Source organism: Simochromis diagramma, unplaced genomic scaffold (assembly GCF_900408965.1).
Source record: "Simochromis diagramma unplaced genomic scaffold, fSimDia1.1 OVJJ01000596.1, whole genome shotgun sequence".
Lineage (NCBI taxonomy): Eukaryota > Metazoa > Chordata > Actinopteri > Cichliformes > Cichlidae > Simochromis > Simochromis diagramma.
Window position 1 is genome coordinate 16,474,345 of NW_024387245.1, and position 18,686 is coordinate 16,493,030.

Consider the following 18,686-nt stretch of genomic DNA (forward strand, 5'->3'; position numbering starts at 1 on the left):
AAAACAGGAAACATGGAGATTAGACATGACAAGAACTAAACATAACCACGCAGACATGACACATGAACCAGGGAGACTTAGTACAGGGGGAGATGACATAAACAACTAAGGAACAAAACTAAACTGCAATCTAGAAATTAACTAGGTGAACTAAGCTAGGTGCAAATGAATACAAAAGATACATGAAACTCAAATACTGGGTCGCTTGACCCAGGACCATGACACTATGACAATAAAGTTGCCCATTTTAATACCAGAGTATTTAAACGAATAAAACCTCAACAGACAACTGACTGACTTTATTAGGTACACAGATTCAACTGCTCATTAACGCAAATATCTAATCAGTCAATTACAGTTCGGCAAATCACTGCATCTAGTTATGTAGACATGGTCAAGACAACATGCTGGAGTTCCAACAGAGCATCAGCAGATGTCGCAAAAAAGAGGTAATATCCAGCAGGCATCTCTGTGGGGAACCAATACTGTTTATGCCAGTCAGCTTTGAGCAGAAGGCAATAGTAAGAACCATTCGTTATAACCAAGGAATGCAGATAAGCATTTCTGAAGAGCAGATGGGCAGCAGCAGCAGAAGACCACACTGGGTGCCACTCCCATCAGTTACAAACAGGAAGCTGAGGTGACAATTCACAGAGGCTCACCAAAATTGGACAACAGAAGATATTACCTGGTTCTGATGAGTTCCTGCTACAAAGGAGTAATAGTGCTGCATTTTGAGAATAAAGTTGAAAAAAAAAAAGCAGCCGTGGCAAAATTATATTTTTTTCTTAATGTGGCCCTCATACTCTGTCACACCCTGCTGTGACGTTCAGATGGCAGAGCCAGGATTCGTTGCAAACAACATGAATGAGTACAGAAAACTTGTTTCTCTACATGTATATCTGTGGCCAGGCATGCACGTGACAAGCGTTAACACCATAACATACACCAAAAATTCTGAATGCATTGCACTGTAGAATTCCACATAGATTCTTAATCTGGTCACATGCATAACATCTGGTGTGAGTCCAATTTTTTGTATTACCGCTCCACAACCCTCATCTCTGACCTTTAAAACTCAATGAATCAGGCAGCGTTTAGAGAGCAGTACCCCAGAAAGGTCTTGTTTTCTTTGTTTGTCTGTTTTGCAGGTAAGTCTGAACGCATTCTGAACAAAGCACAATTTCAAAGTAAAATCAAGACTGAGTGGAGGGGAGAAAGAGGACAGTCTAAATAATGAAGGGCCTGCAGTTGGAGTAACCTGATCTGCAGTCTTTGAACTCTGGTGTCAGATAGCAAGGAGTGAAGTGGTCCCTTCACCAGAGAAAACAAGAGATGAGAGACTTTTCTCTAGGAAGGGTAACATCACTGTAATCACATTAGATTTGGTCTGTAATTCAGTAAATTCAGTGCACTCATCAAACAATTATGCCAATTGTGTTATGTGGGTTTTTTTTGTCTTGCATAATCAGTGAACAGAAACAAAAACCAAATCAAACATGCTCTTTCATGCCTGTTTGTGCAACAGCTGTCAGGTAACGTGCATAAAGAAACATACTTCTGATGGGAGGAGATATTTAGTATGAACCTGTTCCATGAACGGGCAAGAATGTGACAGTAAAGTGCCAACATATGTCCCCTCCTTAGCACAGTCATTAGTGTGGATATGCAGTGATGTACATGTCACATGGTTAACTCTGTCTTAATGTATCTTGGGTGATTAAAGCAAACGTGCAAAGAGAAGTGCAGCTAAAGTTTTTCAGGGAGTAAATACGTAACGTAATGGATTACTGTTTTAATGTTAATGTGGACTGTACTTTTCTAGCTTTTTCTGTTCTAACTGTATTTGAATTTTGATACTGAAGTCACTGTGTTGGTGTAACTGAAAGCTACATAGGCTTTCAGATAAAGGAACATGGACAGCTGTAGAAACCATGGATGAGAAGTTGTTTAAGTTACACCATTTGGTAGCCTGATTCAAAGAATCACAGGTAGTGGGTAACCATACAGTAGTGTCTGCATAAACAAGCCTGCATTGTTCCAATTCAGAGGTCACGTGGAAATCAGTTTGGGCGGAGCCTCATGTTCACCCTCTGATAATGAACTTTACATCATTTGGACTTACGTCAACCCTTGCATAACCCTTTATAGGTCACTCATTGAAATGTTTGGAAATTCAAGTTGGTCTATATTGCAAGTTTTTTATTTTTTGATAACGTTTCCACATTTGTAATTTTCATGCTCCAAATAAAGGTCAGTGAAGCAGCCACATAAATTACCATATGGTAAGGTGGGTGGTGGGAAACATCCAAGTGGTTCTATGGCCTCCTGGAGAAGGGGAAACGAGGCTAATTTATGTCCAGTGAAGTCACCAAACATTGTTTCTCACCTGATAAAGGGTTTAAAATGTGCGACCACCCCCAACCGTCTGCAGCAGATGGCTGCCTCTCTCTGAGCCTGGTGCTGTCAGAGGTTTCTTCCTCTTGAAAGGGAGTTTTCCCTTGCCAGGGTCGCCAGGTGCTCGCTCATAGGGGGTCATTTGGTTGTTTGGGTTTTCTCTGTATTACTGTAGGGTCCTAACTTTACAATATAAAGTGCCTTGAGGTGACTGGTGTTGTGATTTGGGACTATATAATTGAAACTGAACTGAAAGTTTAACACAAGAATAATAACACTGACTAAGCGCATCTACAGTGACAACTCTGGATGTTTCATAGGCTTTTCTCTGATTTTCAACCGTCATTTTTTTTCAGCGGGTACAGCTGACTATGGATATTTTTTTTTGAAAGTGTGGCGTGTTATTACAGCACTTGAATTCAGTGAGCTTATTCTTTCACAAATGACTGCAAAGGCATGCTGAATGGCTAGGTAACTGATTCTATACACCCTTGGCACTAAAAAGATGAAAGATTAAGAAGTGTGGCACAATACCTTTTGTCCGAATAGTGTGTGATCATCACAAATATATTAATATTCATCAAAGCAAACACCCTAAAATATGCAGAAAATGGGCCTATATTGTGCGAAAATGCCAATAATCAACAATACAGAGTCATAACTGAAATAAATTCTGCTTTTATTTATTTTTTTATTTTCTCCCATCATGTTATATTGAAAGTATATCACTTTCACTTTTGCTAGCGATCCAAGTGAACAGCTAAAAAACAACCAGGATGGTGGTTTGTCCCATTATAAACTTTGTAAAGTGAAATCACAGGAAAGGAATGAAGTCACACCTGATACCACAACTCAGACTGACAGTGGCTGATACTTTAAACCCCTGTAACCAACTCCACTGAACTGTATCTCTGAGTTTTCTGCATTTTTAAGGAAAATATAAGTAATATTAAACAAATCCTAACTGTCTCTCAGAGAGCTCAGCCTGCAACTCAATGCTGATTAAATCCAAGGAGCTTCTGGGTGAATCGGGCTCATTATATCAGTACACGTGAGGCATTGTGATCATATTTTGGTGGCGTGTTAGAAGGGAGTTGAAAAGCTGTTATGTCTAGTATTTGAACAATGCCAACCCCAAATAGCATTAAAAGAATTGGTCTGTTAGTGATGCATGTCTGAGATGTACAAGTTGATCAGTTTCACAAGGACTGCCATGTTTCTCAAACAAAAAGCTTTCACTCTAAAGCATGTAAAATATGCTATAATCACAATCACTGCCTCCATGCTCTCGGTTTACTGTTTCCATGCCAGAAATAGCTGGCATTCGAAAGAGCTTTTAACCTTACCCTGAATTGGGTGAGAGACAGATGTAGCATTAGGTTTTCATAAAACATCTGGAAGTTAAGATTACTGCGGTACCGCTTCACCATTAAAACATTTAAGAGAAAATGTTCAACCACAAAAAGTTTCAAATGCAAACAAGGTGAGGGTGATGTGAAAGAAGTCAGACATCACAGGTAGCTCAGATTTCAAGCTGTGATAGAAATCCAGACTTGAAACCGATTCTGGAAAGTAGACAGTGCCCTCTTCCCTTCCATACGCTGTCTTGTTAAAACAATACTGAGCAGGTCATTCAAGTTAAAACAAATCAGTATATTTATATCTTTCAGGCACTAAAACATCCAGTTCAAGCGATTTAGTTAGTTTTCCAGTCTTTGTTTGGGCTGTTGTTGAGTGTTCTTTCCCGACCGAGTGCTCCCATGAAGAGGCAGTGGAGACGGTCACGTGACCCTGAAACTGTGACTCAAACGCAGCTCCAGTCTTACTGAGAGCAGCTGTTTTAAATATCTGCTGCAATCCTGCTGCGTTGCAACATGTGTCTGGAGCGTCAGCAAAATCCTTGTTAATGGTACATTCATCAGAGCTTCAGATAATACAAGAAGTTGTCAAATGGCCTGTATTTTTCTTCCAATGCTCCTACTAGACAGTGAGGGATCATCACAAAAAAGATTTTTCTTTTAAAGGACAATAAGATGCTCTCGATTATGAGAGGATGACACCACCACCACAACCCATTTCTTTGAAGCCTTTGTAGTCTGTTCTCTTCCTTGTCTCACTCTTGTGCTACTGGTCATCGTCATATATCTGCAGTGCGTCCTCAAGCTTGGCCGTGATCTTCTGGAAGAAGCTGATCTGCTGGCGTAGGTGGTACTGCATCTGTGAGCGGAAGTCCCGTACACGTGTGCGGTGGAAGTGCTGGATTTCTGCCAGCGTGGCGAAAGAAATGATGTTGCAGCGGTCGTGGAGCTCACCTTCCTTCTTTGGGCAGTCTTTCACCTTGGTCAGCGCACCTGGGAAAATATATCGGAGAGTTCAAAACCTTCGGATTTTTCACAATAAAAAAAAAACTTATTCAAAAATATTCTGTGATCATGACAACACTGGAAATAAAACCCTGACACATTTATTTCTGAAATAATATTCTACAGCTATCCATCCATCCATTCGCTTCTGCTTATCCTTTACAGGGTCGCGGGAGCCTATCCCAGCTATCATAGGGCGAGAGGCAAGGTACACCCTGGACAGGTCGCCAGTGTGTCACAGGGCCAACACACAGAGACAAACAACCATTCACACTCACACCTGTGGGCAATCCTCACTAACTGCATGTCTTTGGACTGTGGGAGAAACCCACGCAAACACAGGGAGAACATGCAAACTCCACACCGGCCTGATGGTGGAATTGAACTCAGAACCTTCTTGCTGTGCGGCAACAGTGATAACTACCATGCCACACTGCTTTGATATTCATCTATCTTAAAATACATTACCTTTCTTTACACAGATAAACAAGAACACTTCAGTGAAGGATAGCTGATAAGACAACAATCTAAGTTTGCACACTTGAAGTAACAGTCACTAAAGGTTGTGGCAACACATACACAGATATTTTTGGGTTTTTAGTTTTTAGCTTTTAGCCTACGTGTAAACTGTTATCTCCATTTATCAGATCACTAAAAATGGAGCCTCCAGAGACACATTAAGGGCATACCATTGATGTGGTATGCCCTTAAAGGCAAGCCACATTAATGGTATGATGTCCTTTTTGACATCATAATGTGCAATGTTTTTTTTCATGAGACAATTTCCTGTAATGGTAGGTGCAGGCAAAAATACTGTTGCAATACATTTGTTATTCTTAATATCTGCAATTTTGTTCCTCTGTCTAGAAAGACAGGTGTGAGAATGAAGTACTACATCCAACACAAACTCTCATGGCCCAGAGTCTGACGCCAACATCGTTGCCAGTTTTAAACAGGCCTCTCTGTCTGTCTAACAATCCCAACAATCAGATGACCCCGTGCTGATCAAGCGCTTTGGTGACAAAGGGAAGGAAAAACTCCCTTTTAACAGGAAAAACCTCAACTCAGGCAGAACCAGGTTCAGTGGGGGTAACCGGTCTGTTGTGAGCACTTTTGGGGGGGATTTAAAAACATTTAAAAAACAACAACAACAACAACAACAACAAAAAAAACTACTAAGAAACACACTGGGCCAAGGGGAACAGACACTCTGACAAAGGACAAGTGGAGACAGCAACTATACATAAACAGAAGGGTGATTAGAGGAAGTGCAGACAGCTGGGGAGAAGAAGACATCTGAACTAAATTGCAGAGCCAAGACAAGGGAACTAAAAGCAAAGCACAAGGAAAAAAACTAACTTTCAAAATAAAGCAGGAAGTGAGATATCTAAAAGTGGAAAATATGAATGAACGTACGGGAGACTTGACACAAAAAGATGGAGCACTGGGGGAAAAAAATTACTCTAAAGCAACTAAGAACTAATAAAATGGGTAAATACACTAAGGGAGAGAATACATTAAACAGTTTAAACAATAACCAAATGCAAAGTTTAAATGTGCAAAATTTAAAAGTAAAAACTCACAAACATTGGATGAGACAATCTGAGACCATGGCATTGTCATGTAAATCACCACATGGGCTCAGGACACTTCAAGAAATGATCTTGAAATTAGACAGGTTAAAACTTTATTCGAGTATAATCCAAAAACGCTGCCATCTTCTCTGGACGCTTCTTATTAATGTTCATTTAAAAAGCCTGCATCTCTGATGGTATGGAGGATGCATTAGCGTGTGTGGAACTGGCAGCATGCACATCTGGAAAAGCAGCATTAATGCTGAAAGGTATATACAGCTTTAGAGCAACATATGCTCCTATCCACACAATGCAGTCTTTTTCAAGGTAGGCCTTGCATATATCAGCAAGCCAATGCTAAACTACATACTGTCCATGCATTACAGCAATATTGGTTTGCATTAGAAGAGCACTCAACTGGCCTTCCTGCAGTCCAGACCTTTCACAAACTGAAAACACTTGGCACATTGTGAAATGAAAAATACAACAAGGACATTTTTTAAAGCAGCCACTGGATAACTCAAAGCCTTTATTATGAATGGAAGGAACAGGAGGACTCCTGCACAGTACTTTTTTTCCCCTCCTTTTTTGCCTAGCAACTTTTTGCCCCCTAGGCTTCTGATTGGACAAAATTTATATGGTTAAGGTTATACCGCCACTTGATTTTATTTTTCAATATAAAATCCCCATTATACAAAATACACTTTTACACCCCCATTGACCAATTCTCAGGACTTGATGATAACAACAGAACCATTCATCTTCACAGCTTGCTATATGGTTGTGCTCTCTTTAGCTTGTGAGGGTTGACTGGGGTTTTTTGTGCTCAGATAAAAAAAAAAAAAGACACTCGTAGGAGTTCAGTTTCCCCCCTGAGACAACACTTAGTTGGTTTTTTGCCAAAATTAGAAAATTGAGACTTCAAAATAAATGTCCGCAAAGCAGTTGATGACATCAGGGTGGCTACACAGGAAAGAGGAAGTCAAACTCAATAGTCAAATCAAGGAAGTCTGGAATATTTTTAGAACTTCTACACAAATAATTAAAACACAATTCTACAAAAGGAACTTGTGCAATACAAAATTCACGAGGTCGTAACTGGATCACATAAAATCAGGACATGTTGAGAAACCTGCAGAAATGTGCTGATTGTTGCAAACCTTTGCCAGGTTTCTTTGAAGACACCCATCACCCACTTATGACTCACAGTGTTTAGAGTGACTCAAGCTTTGGGGGGGAGGCTGTACAGTCCAGACAGACATGACCAACAAAGAGGGATCTCAGAGTTAAGGACTAACTCACATGAATGTGGAGGAAATTGCGAGGAAGCTGATCGTGAACGTGCTGACCTAGTTTCTTCTTCTCTCTCTCTCTATCTCTCAAGATCAGAAGCACAAGTTTGCCACCACAGTGAAGAAAAAAAAAAAACTCGGACTTTGCTCTCCTCCCTGCCAAGGGGATTACTGAGCTATAATTTGAACTCTTGTACTGTTATGCTGGTAGGAAATCTTGTAAAGCTCTGTAACTCTCTGTACCCCCTCATACATTCCCCTCCCCTCTTCTTCTTCTTCTTCTTCTTCTTCTTCTTCTACTTCCTATTTTTCTTTAACCAACAGGAGGAAAGAGGAAAAGGGGGGAACAACAAAAGAGGAGGAGGGGAATGTAATCCTGAGACCGCTCCATTTTGGATTCCTGTAGTCCCGGGGCAACAGAGTACAAGAGGCCCAGGAATTCCCACTCATTCAAATCAGATGTAGCCTTTGGACTTAAAAGACTGAGCTGGCATAGATGACTGTCACCGTAAGTGACATATGTAGTTCAACAAAGCAGTCAAACAAGAGGTGTTACAGCTGCCATTTTATATGTTTTCTAATTTAGCCATTACTGGAGAAAGTGTATATGAGACAATATGAGACTGATAGAAATTAGGGGAATGTGGAGCTGCTGCTGCTGAGAAAAAAATGAAGCCTGATGCGTCTGGAAATGCAAACCCGCTAGAGTCCTGTTTTCCTTCTTGCCTATTTCTTTATCAAATCAGATGCCTCGTGAACTAAGCCAGTCATCTTATGCGAATCTAAGTTATTTCACAACCCCTCACAACTGTCGACTCTGCAGTATGGTCAATGGTTGAAGGATGTTACTCACCGGATACTGACCTTTTCTAACACCAGCAGAGATGATTACAAAAGTCTGAGAGTGCTTATTGTAAAGGCTTACAAATTCTTCTGCATGCTGGGTCTATTTTATAGTTGTGTTAGTCATTTTCTTTGGATGTGTTATAATAAGGGTTATAATTTAGTTTACAGCAGGATAGAATCTAGCTGAAAACTAGAAGAGGATATAGCTTGTTACTGACATCAAGGGTAGGAAAAGCATAGAGGTTTCTGTTACCACTGAAATGTTTAAACCCTTACACATCAGGTCAATTAGTGAGCACAACACTGAAGAAACTTGAGTAGACTTTCATTTTGCTTTATATTTTTGATCCAAATCAAATGATTTCATGGTTATGATCTGGCTTGTAGCTGGCTGGATCACTTGAAGGCTTAAATGTATATAAAATGTAATAATTTTCTGAAACATCAGTGGACAAAATAAATGAGAAATTCACTACTGGAAGTGGAGGTCTTAAAAAAAGTGGGCGGTCACTGTTGAGCTCTGTAAGTCCACTTGAAGCTACCGACCATGAATAAACAGAATCAACTCTTTGTATGAAAAGGACAAAAAAATGTTGCCAGTCAGTGTTTTCAGTGATGAAACCCACGTCGGTGCCCCAGAATTATGTCACTACTTTGTGGGAGATCACCTGAAATGTTTAAATTACGTTGGCCTTTCTTTCCGAGATTTTTATCAATTTGGTTATAATTTAAGTAAAATGTGTTTTACTGGTTTAACTGGTTTTTATTTGGTGTCCCATTTTATATAAAATACCCCGAACCAATGATGCTCTGTGGAGAGAAACTTTGGCACGAAAAACTTAACAGGAAAAAAACAGTGAGTTAGTAAGTAAATGGGCTTTGCGAGGCATAAAACAATGTGTTTGTTATTTGTCAACAGGAAAGGAGGTGAAGCCCTGTCAGTCACACGGACTATTGCAATTCAGGCTCGTTCCACAGTTGGGAGCTGGGATTGTATCTGGAGAACAGAGTTCAGCGGACTATAGAAACAGTGTCTCTCGGTCTGGCAAACGTCTGGACTCTGCGTGCCAGGAGAAACTCCCTCCTCCCAACCTGCAGGGAACTAATAAGCCAACTCCTGCTTTGTAAATGTGTGTGTGTGTTTTCAAAATGAGCAAATACAGGCCCTCGCACAGTACCCCGAGTGTTACAATGGACCACGGGTTTCAGTTTTCGACGCAGATTGACACTGCTCTTCACTAAATGAAAACAGATGTTTCTCTTGGTTGGGATACAGTCAGAATCTGGGTCTTTGTATGTCTGCATGATTAACAGACATGCTAGAAGCATTTAGACGCATATAATTCGTTTAAATTTTTTTCTTTAAACGCCAGTTAAAAGCTTCCCTACATACTTGGTGCCGAGTCTGTTTCCTTTCCTCTAAGTTTGTTGGCGTTTTTTGATTTTTCATAATTGGTTTGTTACTAATTAGAATTTATTTTCCCAAGAAAGTATTTTAACATATTTAGGCAGTATTAAAACGTTAGCCCTGCATAAAAATGTGCTCAACGTCTTTCCTTTGCATTTGTGCTCTAAGACTGCAGAGCTGAATTTTTTTACCAACATGAAGACAAAGACACTCTCCCACCTTTCTGCACATGGATGATGTCAGGGAAGTTGGCCAGGTGTCCTTTGTAGATGTCCAGCAGGTCGGAAATGAGGTCCAGGTCCTGCCGCGGCTGATCAGCAAAATACTCTCCTATTACCTCGTAAGACTCCCCCGTGTAGGAAATGGCCTTGTTCAAGCCCACTGAGAAGACCTGCTGGTCCAGCTCGAAAGCCTGGGCCAGGAGTTTGAAGGACTGTCCGACCTTCTGGTACTCCTTTTTGAACCCCGATATTTGTTTGCGGCCGAACTCGTTGATGCTGGTGTTCACAACTATGATGTTCTCGTCCATCTTCTTGGTGAATGTTTTGAAGCCTTCAATCTTGCTCTCGACTTCCTGCAGGTCCAGAGGTACAGACGGGGGGCTGACGGAAAAAAGAAAGGGGAAGATTGTCATTTTAAATCTTTTTCTACTGCTTATCTTTTGCTCACTATCTGGCACACCCTATTTTTAAAGGCCTTCAACTCCAAGTTGTTAAAACAGAGCAAAGAACGTAGTTTATAATATTAGTTCCCTATACAAGGTCAAATATCTTTCAGCTAAACTTAACACTATTAAAAAGAACCTGACAAAAAACTCTGTCATTTCCCAAAATGCTATGTGCATCTTAATAAAGACCAATTCTCAGACTCCTACCTGATTGTGAGGAAGAAATTGGCCCCGACCAGCTCGTCCCTCTCTGCCTTCCTCTTTCCCTGCTTCCATGCCTTCTCATCCGCCCCACAAGTCAGGAAATGCTGGAAAACGTCACAGTGCGCCAGCACAGGATGGCTTGTCATGTGGTTCATCCACCAGATCAGACCCTTCCTCCTCTTGGAGAGGAAGTCCTCCTCGAAGCGGCCCGTGGCCTGCTTCTCTGGCAGGTGGGGCACTGAGATGACAGGGAAGCGCTCCACGAGCCGACCGTAGAGCCAGTCAAAGTGTTTATACCTGCAGGAAGGAGTGGAGAGAAGAGAAATTGGGACTGGTTGAATAAGTGAGGTAAGGTAATGCCAGGAGCATGTAGTGAGACAGAGTGAAAAAGATAAATGGAGGCGAAGTGCAGGAATCTTTTCCCAACAAGCCCTGAGGGAATTCGAGTGTAGTTCAACTGACAGACACAGGGACATGGAAACAATGTGAAAGCTGTTGAGGGAACCTCAGAGAGGAAACAAGAGAAGGCTCCAGATGGCAAAAATCCACAGCTCTGTTTTTAACATTTCGTAAACCGCAGTAAAAATCTGAAAAGTGGAGAAATGAGAAGACGATACATACCTGCGGTTGACTTGGACATTGGTGTGCGTTGGAGTAAGGCCATATGACATGTAGCTCTTCATCCCTTTGAACTTTGTTTGCTTGGTGGGGTCGTCAATGGTGCACGTGAACGGATAAGGGTCCTCCTGCCACTCGGGTCCATGCTTCCCCATCACCACACAGATCCTGTCTCCATCTTTCACAAAAGCTGACGCCTCCCCTAGCAGGAAGGCCTCCCCTCCGGACTTGACGAAGGTGGAGAACCTGTTCAGGTTCCTCCCCACTGTGGCTGAACTCTTGGCCTGCTGCTGCTGGGAGCTCCCACGGCCCGGCAGGGAGGTGGCAACTGGGTGCAAAGGAGGGCTGCTGCTGAGACCCTGAGGGACATTGGCCACAGGAGAGCTGTCGTCCCACTCGTCATCCCAGTCATCATCGCTGCCCTGGCTAGTGTGGAAGCTGCTGCTATCAGCCCCAAATCCTCTGTGAGGCTGGGAGGATGTGTAGGAGGTCTGGACTTTGGTTTGGGTCAAGGAGAAGCCATTGTTGTTGGAGGTGATGTGGTCTCTGATGATCTCAACATAAGAGGCAGGGAAGAGGCCAGCCTCCCCCCTACTGTTCTCCCCCTCCAGCCAACCCTCCAGCTCCTCCTCGCTAAACAGAGTCACCACCTCATTCTCTGCTATGGAGATCTCTCCTGGATTTTCAGAGTGGAAATCGTACAACACTTTGGCCTTCAGCGCCATAATTTCAATACTGCTGCAATATATTTTTATATATTTATATCTCTATATATAGATATGTATTTCTGGTTCTGATTCTCAAAGCTTCCTGAAAATGTTATGTCTTCCAGCACGATTAAACCTTTAGGATCTGTGCAGCTTTAATCAGATTTAGGAAGTTTTATGGTAAAAACAAAAAACAAACCATTCAACCTTTGACCAAATTAAACACGCTTGTATCTGTGATCCACGCGCAAAAGAATAAGACGGACACGCAAAAGTAGTCCTGTATCCGACACCCACCTCCTCTCTCTCCTTTCCGCGGGTTCAAATATCATTAGTTTCCATGCACAACTTAATCCAAGTCCGAAAACGCATTCAAAACCTGTCCTTTTTTCTCCCTTACGGAAAGACACCGGCTATTCAAGTTTAAAGCCAACAAACTTGCGACGGCAGGATAGCCGTCTTTCCCTAAGATAAAAGCCGGGGGGAAAGTCCTCTTTTTTCCCCTCCTCTCTCCAAGATGCTTGTAAGTTAAAGGCACCAGCACTAACACGTAGTTACACAGGCTGACTAACGGAGGGTGGAGCCAGGAACACGTTCAGTCAAGTCTCTGAAGTCGGACCAATAACTTTTAAAAACCAAAAAACTTCCAGCTTTTATATACTCGTTTATCCAGACACGGAACAATCCACATCAAGCGGGGTATGTTAGATTAACTGCCCCAGTTAACCTGCTTTATGGGCTATGACGTCATTACACGTAATCTTTGAACTGGTCTCGGGCTGACCTTATGTTAATTAGAGAAATTCGCTAGTCACTCTTCAGGATGCTAAAAATACACACTTTAAACGTTAAAAGTTAATTTGGGCTTTGATAAAAAGTTAAAAATAAAATACTGTTTGTGTTTTAAAGTAAAGTCTGCATCAAGTTCCTGGATGTTTCAGCTTCACCGGGCAGGAACGATGTGTTCGCATCAATTTGACATGCTGAAAGTTTCTGTTCGCTTGATTTGTAATCTGAGAAGATTTTTTTTGTGACAGCACAACTTGTTTGGCTGCTTATGCTGCTGTGAAACTGCTTTTTAGTTGGGTGTCAGGGAGAAAATAAGTATATATAAATACGTAAAAACATGTTTTAACCCGGCAAAAGAAATATTAAATGTTTTTTTTAACACGTCTTACAATCTATATGGATGAATGGGATATTTTATTTCTCATCCTCTTATAATTTAAATTGTATCAAAACAAAAATAAAATAAAAATAATATGCATGTGCAGGATATATATTATAGTACTTTATTAATATCCCCCTCTGCCCACTAGAGGTCGCTGTTTCATCACCCACTGAGAGCAGAGCACAGTTCATCCTCCCGTCCACTTGCTGGCAGTAAACCAACCCTTTCATTCAACTGTGGCGATATTAAACCTACCGGACAAAGAAGATAATAATTAAACAAAAGCTGGACATTTTTTATTATTATTTTTAATCAAGCGTGTTTCGCGTCAGCACATAAGACCCGAGAGTTGCTTTGGCTTACTGCAGGCAGCTGCGGAATAAATGAGGACAGTCAGATTATGTGAAACCTGCATGGACCTGGTTTAATTTAGATTTCTTTTTTAAAGGTAATTATGAGGCATGTGTATGTGCTGTAGGTGCTTTGTTTTCCTGTGTCTGTTAAATTAGGATTTGCCCGTGGACAGATTTGATCGAGAGGAAGATAAATTGATGATTTATGCCAGTTTAAATAAAATATAACTTGTTTTTAACAGGAAACTGAAGGACACTCTGTTTTTACAGTTCATTTGCTGTAGCTACAATTAGGCGTCTTGTAACCGACAAGATTTATTTTTATGAATTGGAAAATTTTGCCTTCATAAATATGTGACTGTAATCTTTACCATGGTAAACTGAATCAGGGGATTCAGTATTGCAGCAGCTGCATGCTACGAGGTGTAGTATCCAGCTGTTGCACGATAGGACTTGCAAAGCAACAAGTCTTCTTTGAGGGTAATTTAAAGAGGAGAAAAGGGGAAAACACTAACAGATTAGATGTGGTCATTTGTGGTAAACATGCATTAAAAATCAGCACGTCTTTTTTGTCTGCTAAAGTGAAAACAGTGATTTTAAATTAAATCTCCAGTTTATATACAAGAACATGAAACATTTTGCATAATGTAAACCCTGAAATTGAAGAAAGTCAAAAACACAAAAAACTGAAAAATAAATGAGCCTCTAATATGAGAAGCTGTTCTTAGGACTCAGTTTAGGTCACACATGGCTGAAAATTAAGATGGATCAAATCAAGACTTGCACCGCCTGTAAATGGGAATTTCCTTGAGTAATTATTAAAAAAAACTTGTGGCATCAGCAGCAAAGGAAAGAAAGATAACAGCAAAGGCAGCTGATGGAAGCAGTTGTTATCTATGATGCCAGTGATATTAGCAACAGATACAAATAAATAACATTAAAGTGTTTCTAACACCGTCTTCTCGCTCTCTGTTTCAGACATCCTACGATGTCCAGCCTGGTTCAAACCACCTCAGACAGTTTGTGTAAACTCGTCCGCTGGGCTCACAGCCACGGCACCATCTGTAACCTCCTCCCCAGCTTGCAGCACATCACCCGTGGCTCCTACAGCAATGTGCTGACAGCTGAATCTGATCCGCACGGTGGCAGCGTCCCCATTGCTGTGTGGGGCTGTGGGGCTGGACACGCCTACCACTGGCCCCTTGGTGAAAATGCAAACACTTGTGGTGGCTCAGCCAGTACCAGACTAGGCCAGGAGAGGTTTGCTGGAGGTCGTCCAACCAGTAAGGTGAGGTAAAGATGTGAGGTGCTGGTATTGTCTGAAATGACACGGGGATGTGCAAATGTGCAAAGAATTGGGTTACTGACAAATTCACATGAGCTTAGGGCCAGTGTATAATCAGCATGTGGGTTCATGAGCCTTTAATACTTTGACTGTCAGCATATGATTAAACCCAGACAAGACTGGAAAATCCCTGCAGCCTTACATTTATGTTGGATTTTTGGTGAAATAATGCACTCTTAAATCACTTTTACAGTGGCTTTGTTTTTGGAACGTGGAAGCTACAGTGGGGCAAAAAAGTATTTAGTCAGCCACCGATTGTGCAAGTTCCCCCACTTAAAATGATGACAGAGGTCAGTAATTTGCACCAGAGGTACACTTCAACTGTGAGAGACAGAATGTGAAAAAAAAATCCATGAATTCACATGGTAGGATTTGTAAAGAATTTATTCGTAAATCAGGGTGGAAAATAAGTATTTGGTCACCTCAAACAAGGAAAATCTCTGGCTCTCACAGACCTGTAACGTCTTCTGTAAGACGCTTTTCTGTCCCCCACTCGTTACCTGTATGAATGGCACCTGTTTGAACTCATCATCTGTATAAAAGACACCTGTCCACAGCAGGACTCCAAACTCCGCCATGGCCAAGACCAAAGAGCTTTCGAAGGACACCAGGAAAAGTATTGTAGACCTGCACCAGACTGGGAAGAGTGAATCTACACTAGGCAAGCAGCTTGGTGTGAAAAAATCAACTGTGGGAGCAATCATCAGAAAATGGAAGACATACAAGACCGCTGATAATCTCCCTCGATCTGGGGCTCCACGCAAGATCTCATCCCGTGGGGTCAAAATGATCATGAGAACGGTGAGCAAAGATCCCAGAACCACACGGGGGGACCTGGTGAATGACCTGCAGAGAGCTGGGACCAAAGTAACAAAGGTCACCATCAGTAACACACTACAACGGCAGGGAATCAAATCCCGCAGTGCCAGACGTGTTCCGCTGCTGAAGCCAGTGCATGTCCAGGCCCGTCTGAAGTTTGCCAGAGAGCACATGGATGATACAGCAGAGGATTGGGAGAATGTCATGTGGTCAGATGAAACCAAAGTAGAACTTTTTGGTATAAACTCAACTCGTCGTGTTTGGAGGAAGAAGAATACTGAGTTGCATCCCAAGAACACCATACCTACTGTGAAGCATGGGGGTGGAAACATCATGCTATGGGGCTGTTTTTCTGCCAAGGGGACAGGACGACTGATCCGTGTTAAGGACAGAATGAATGGGGCCGTGTATCGTGAGATTTTGAGCCAAAACCTCCTTCCATCAGTGAGAACTTTGAAGATGAAACGAGGCTGGGTCTTCCAACATGACAATGATCCAAAACACACCGCCCGGGCAACAAAGGAGTGGCTCCGTAAGAAGCATTTGAAAGTCCTGGAGTGGCCTAGCCAGTCTCCAGACCTCAACCCCATAGAAAATCTGTGGCGGGAGTTGAAAGTCCGTGTTGCTCGGCGACAGCCCCAAAACATCACTGCTCTCGAGAAGATCTGCATGGAGGAATGGGCCAAAATACCAGCTACTGTGTGTGCAAACCTGGTAAAGACCTATAGTAAACGTTTGACCTCTGTTATTGCCAACAAAGGTTATGTTACAAAGTATTGAGTTGTTTTTGTTATTGACCAAATACTTATTTTCCACCCTGATTTACGAATAAATTCTTTACAAATCCTACCATGTGGATTCATGGATTTTTTTTTTTTCACATTCTGTCTCTCACAGTTGAAGTGTACCTCTGGTGCAAATTACTGACCTCTGTCATCATTTTAAGTGGGGGAACTTGCACAATCGGTGGCTGACTAAATACTTTTTTGCCCCACTGTATGTGGTTACAAGCCATCTTTAAGTTACAGTCCACGGATTTCATGCAAGTTATGCATAATTTTAAGGCTTAATTTGATGTAAACTGGTGACTTACATGAAAATGAATTGTACAGTTGTCATGAACTGTACAGTAAAGCTATAGAGACAATTATGTACTGGATTATAAGGTTGTACAGTTGGACATCACCTCTTTCTAAATGTTCAGATTGCAGTGAGAACATCATGTGACCTCTCCTATAGTGAAGCGGCATCAGAGGGCGAGGAGTTCAGCGGTCGGCTTTTTGACATTGCTGCATGTGATTCATCAGCCACAGATGAGGATGGCGACTATGAGCCCCGGCCATCTAGGAAAAGAGGCGGGGCCCAGGGAGGAGCCATCGCTGCAAAGAAGGTCAAACAGGAATCCGCCCCAGCAGAAGACGATGACACTGGGCTCGCAGAGACAGACCTAGTCTGTGTTTTACAAACTCATCAGGCACCAAACACATACTCTGAAATCACACAAACACTGTGGCCAAAAAAGGCTCTTTCATCTTGCTGTCAGCCCCAGCATGGACAACATGTGGGGTGTGAGGGATCGATGGATCCAGAGACGGAGGTACTAGGAGGAGGCAGCTGCACAGCAGGGACCACAGAGCAGGCTGAGCGATGCAGCTCTGCCACAGAGACCACTATGAAGAACACAGGTACCAGCTCGCATGTTTTCATGCCGTCAGGGGAACAAAACATAACGTTGTTTTTGTTTGTAATTTTTTTGTGTGTCTGTAAAGCTGAAGAAGACGAGAGTGAGCTGGAGAAGCTGCGAGCATTACTCTTAGCAGAACGCAGCCGAAACCAACAAATGACAGAGATGATCTCCAATTTGAAGCAGGACAAAGAACTGCTGCAACATGAACTCACGAAGAAAGCTGAACTCATATGTGACTTTCTGCAGGATAAACTGCGCCCCGGTAAGCTCACGAATCTGTGCCGTTTGTAACCTTACACAAAAATCACGTTCACTGAACTAGAGTTAGTTGGTTTCTCAAAATCTTCAGTCCTCATCCTTCTCTTTCTTTCTTCTAGAGAAGAGGTGGCCTCGTTGTTCCACTCAGGTGGAACCTGGAAGCTCACACATGGCGTCCTCTGATGATGCAGCTGGGTTTGATTTGCCAACGCTGTTTGACTCATTTGAGGAAGTGGAGCTTCATCCTCTAGAGCGCCATCGGACCCCGAAGAGCAAGAGGAGCCGGGATGGAGAAAACACTCGAGTCAGGAGTAAGGACACATAGAGACACTCTGATAAATGTGTCACAGAGTACTCGCTGTGCTAAACATTGCTTTTTTGTTTCTATTGGTAGTGAAAAACGTGGTGGGTGTGATAGCACGCTACATGGCTGCCCTCCAGGAGTTTCGCCGCAGCGTCTCCATGAAAGTGGCGTTTGACCGCATCGGTGTGGACCGCAACACAATCTCTCGCACGGCGGCCATAGCAGAGCTCAGCCTGGCTGCTCCAGAGGTTTTTCACGCACTGGTGCCATGGGATGAGAAGGAGGAGACGCTAGCACACTACGCCCACCGCTGCCGGCAGGCGATGGACGACACCATTAAGGCAAAGATCAAAACAATGAAGGCAAAAGGAGAACTGTTGCCCATTGTGTCAAAGTGACAGTTTCATGTATGGTGCTCGCGCTGCCTGAGGCACAGGCCTACAAAACCTCTGCATACTTTATGTATAGAAAAAAAGATCAGAGAAAAATACCACCTTAGGACTTTTAACATAATTGACTTCAAATCATATGTCGATTGTATTCCAACCATCATGGGTGCTTCCTGTCTAGTGGATTTTTTTCTTGTGCGATTATGAAACAGAAGCGTGAAACTGACACTTGTTGACTTTCACGGCAGATTCAGCTGCTCAGAATTCATCAGGTTCTAAAAAAT

The 18,686-nt window shown here is 42.3% G+C and overlaps 2 protein-coding genes across 2 annotated transcripts; one reads left to right on the plus strand and one right to left on the minus strand.

Annotated features, from left to right (window-relative positions):
* Window positions 1-284: 284 nt before the first annotated feature.
* LOC120714395 (sorting nexin-18-like) lies at window positions 285-12,588 on the minus strand. Its single transcript, XM_040000586.1, has 4 exons — window positions 11,373-12,588; window positions 10,755-11,048; window positions 10,100-10,482; window positions 285-4,748 (listed from the first exon to the last, which is right to left on the minus strand). The coding sequence occupies exons 1-4, from the start codon at window positions 12,092-12,094 to the stop codon at window positions 4,522-4,524; spliced, it is 1,626 nt and encodes a 541-aa protein (XP_039856520.1). The 5' UTR covers window positions 12,095-12,588; the 3' UTR covers window positions 285-4,521.
* A 413-nt stretch (window positions 12,589-13,001) lies between these two features.
* LOC120714396 lies at window positions 13,002-18,625 on the plus strand. Its single transcript, XM_040000587.1, has 6 exons — window positions 13,002-13,695; window positions 14,579-14,888; window positions 16,969-17,449; window positions 17,534-17,713; window positions 17,829-18,020; window positions 18,104-18,625. The coding sequence occupies exons 2-6, from the start codon at window positions 14,589-14,591 to the stop codon at window positions 18,409-18,411; spliced, it is 1,461 nt and encodes a 486-aa protein (XP_039856521.1). The 5' UTR covers window positions 13,002-13,695; window positions 14,579-14,588; the 3' UTR covers window positions 18,412-18,625.
* Window positions 18,626-18,686: the final 61 nt, after the last annotated feature.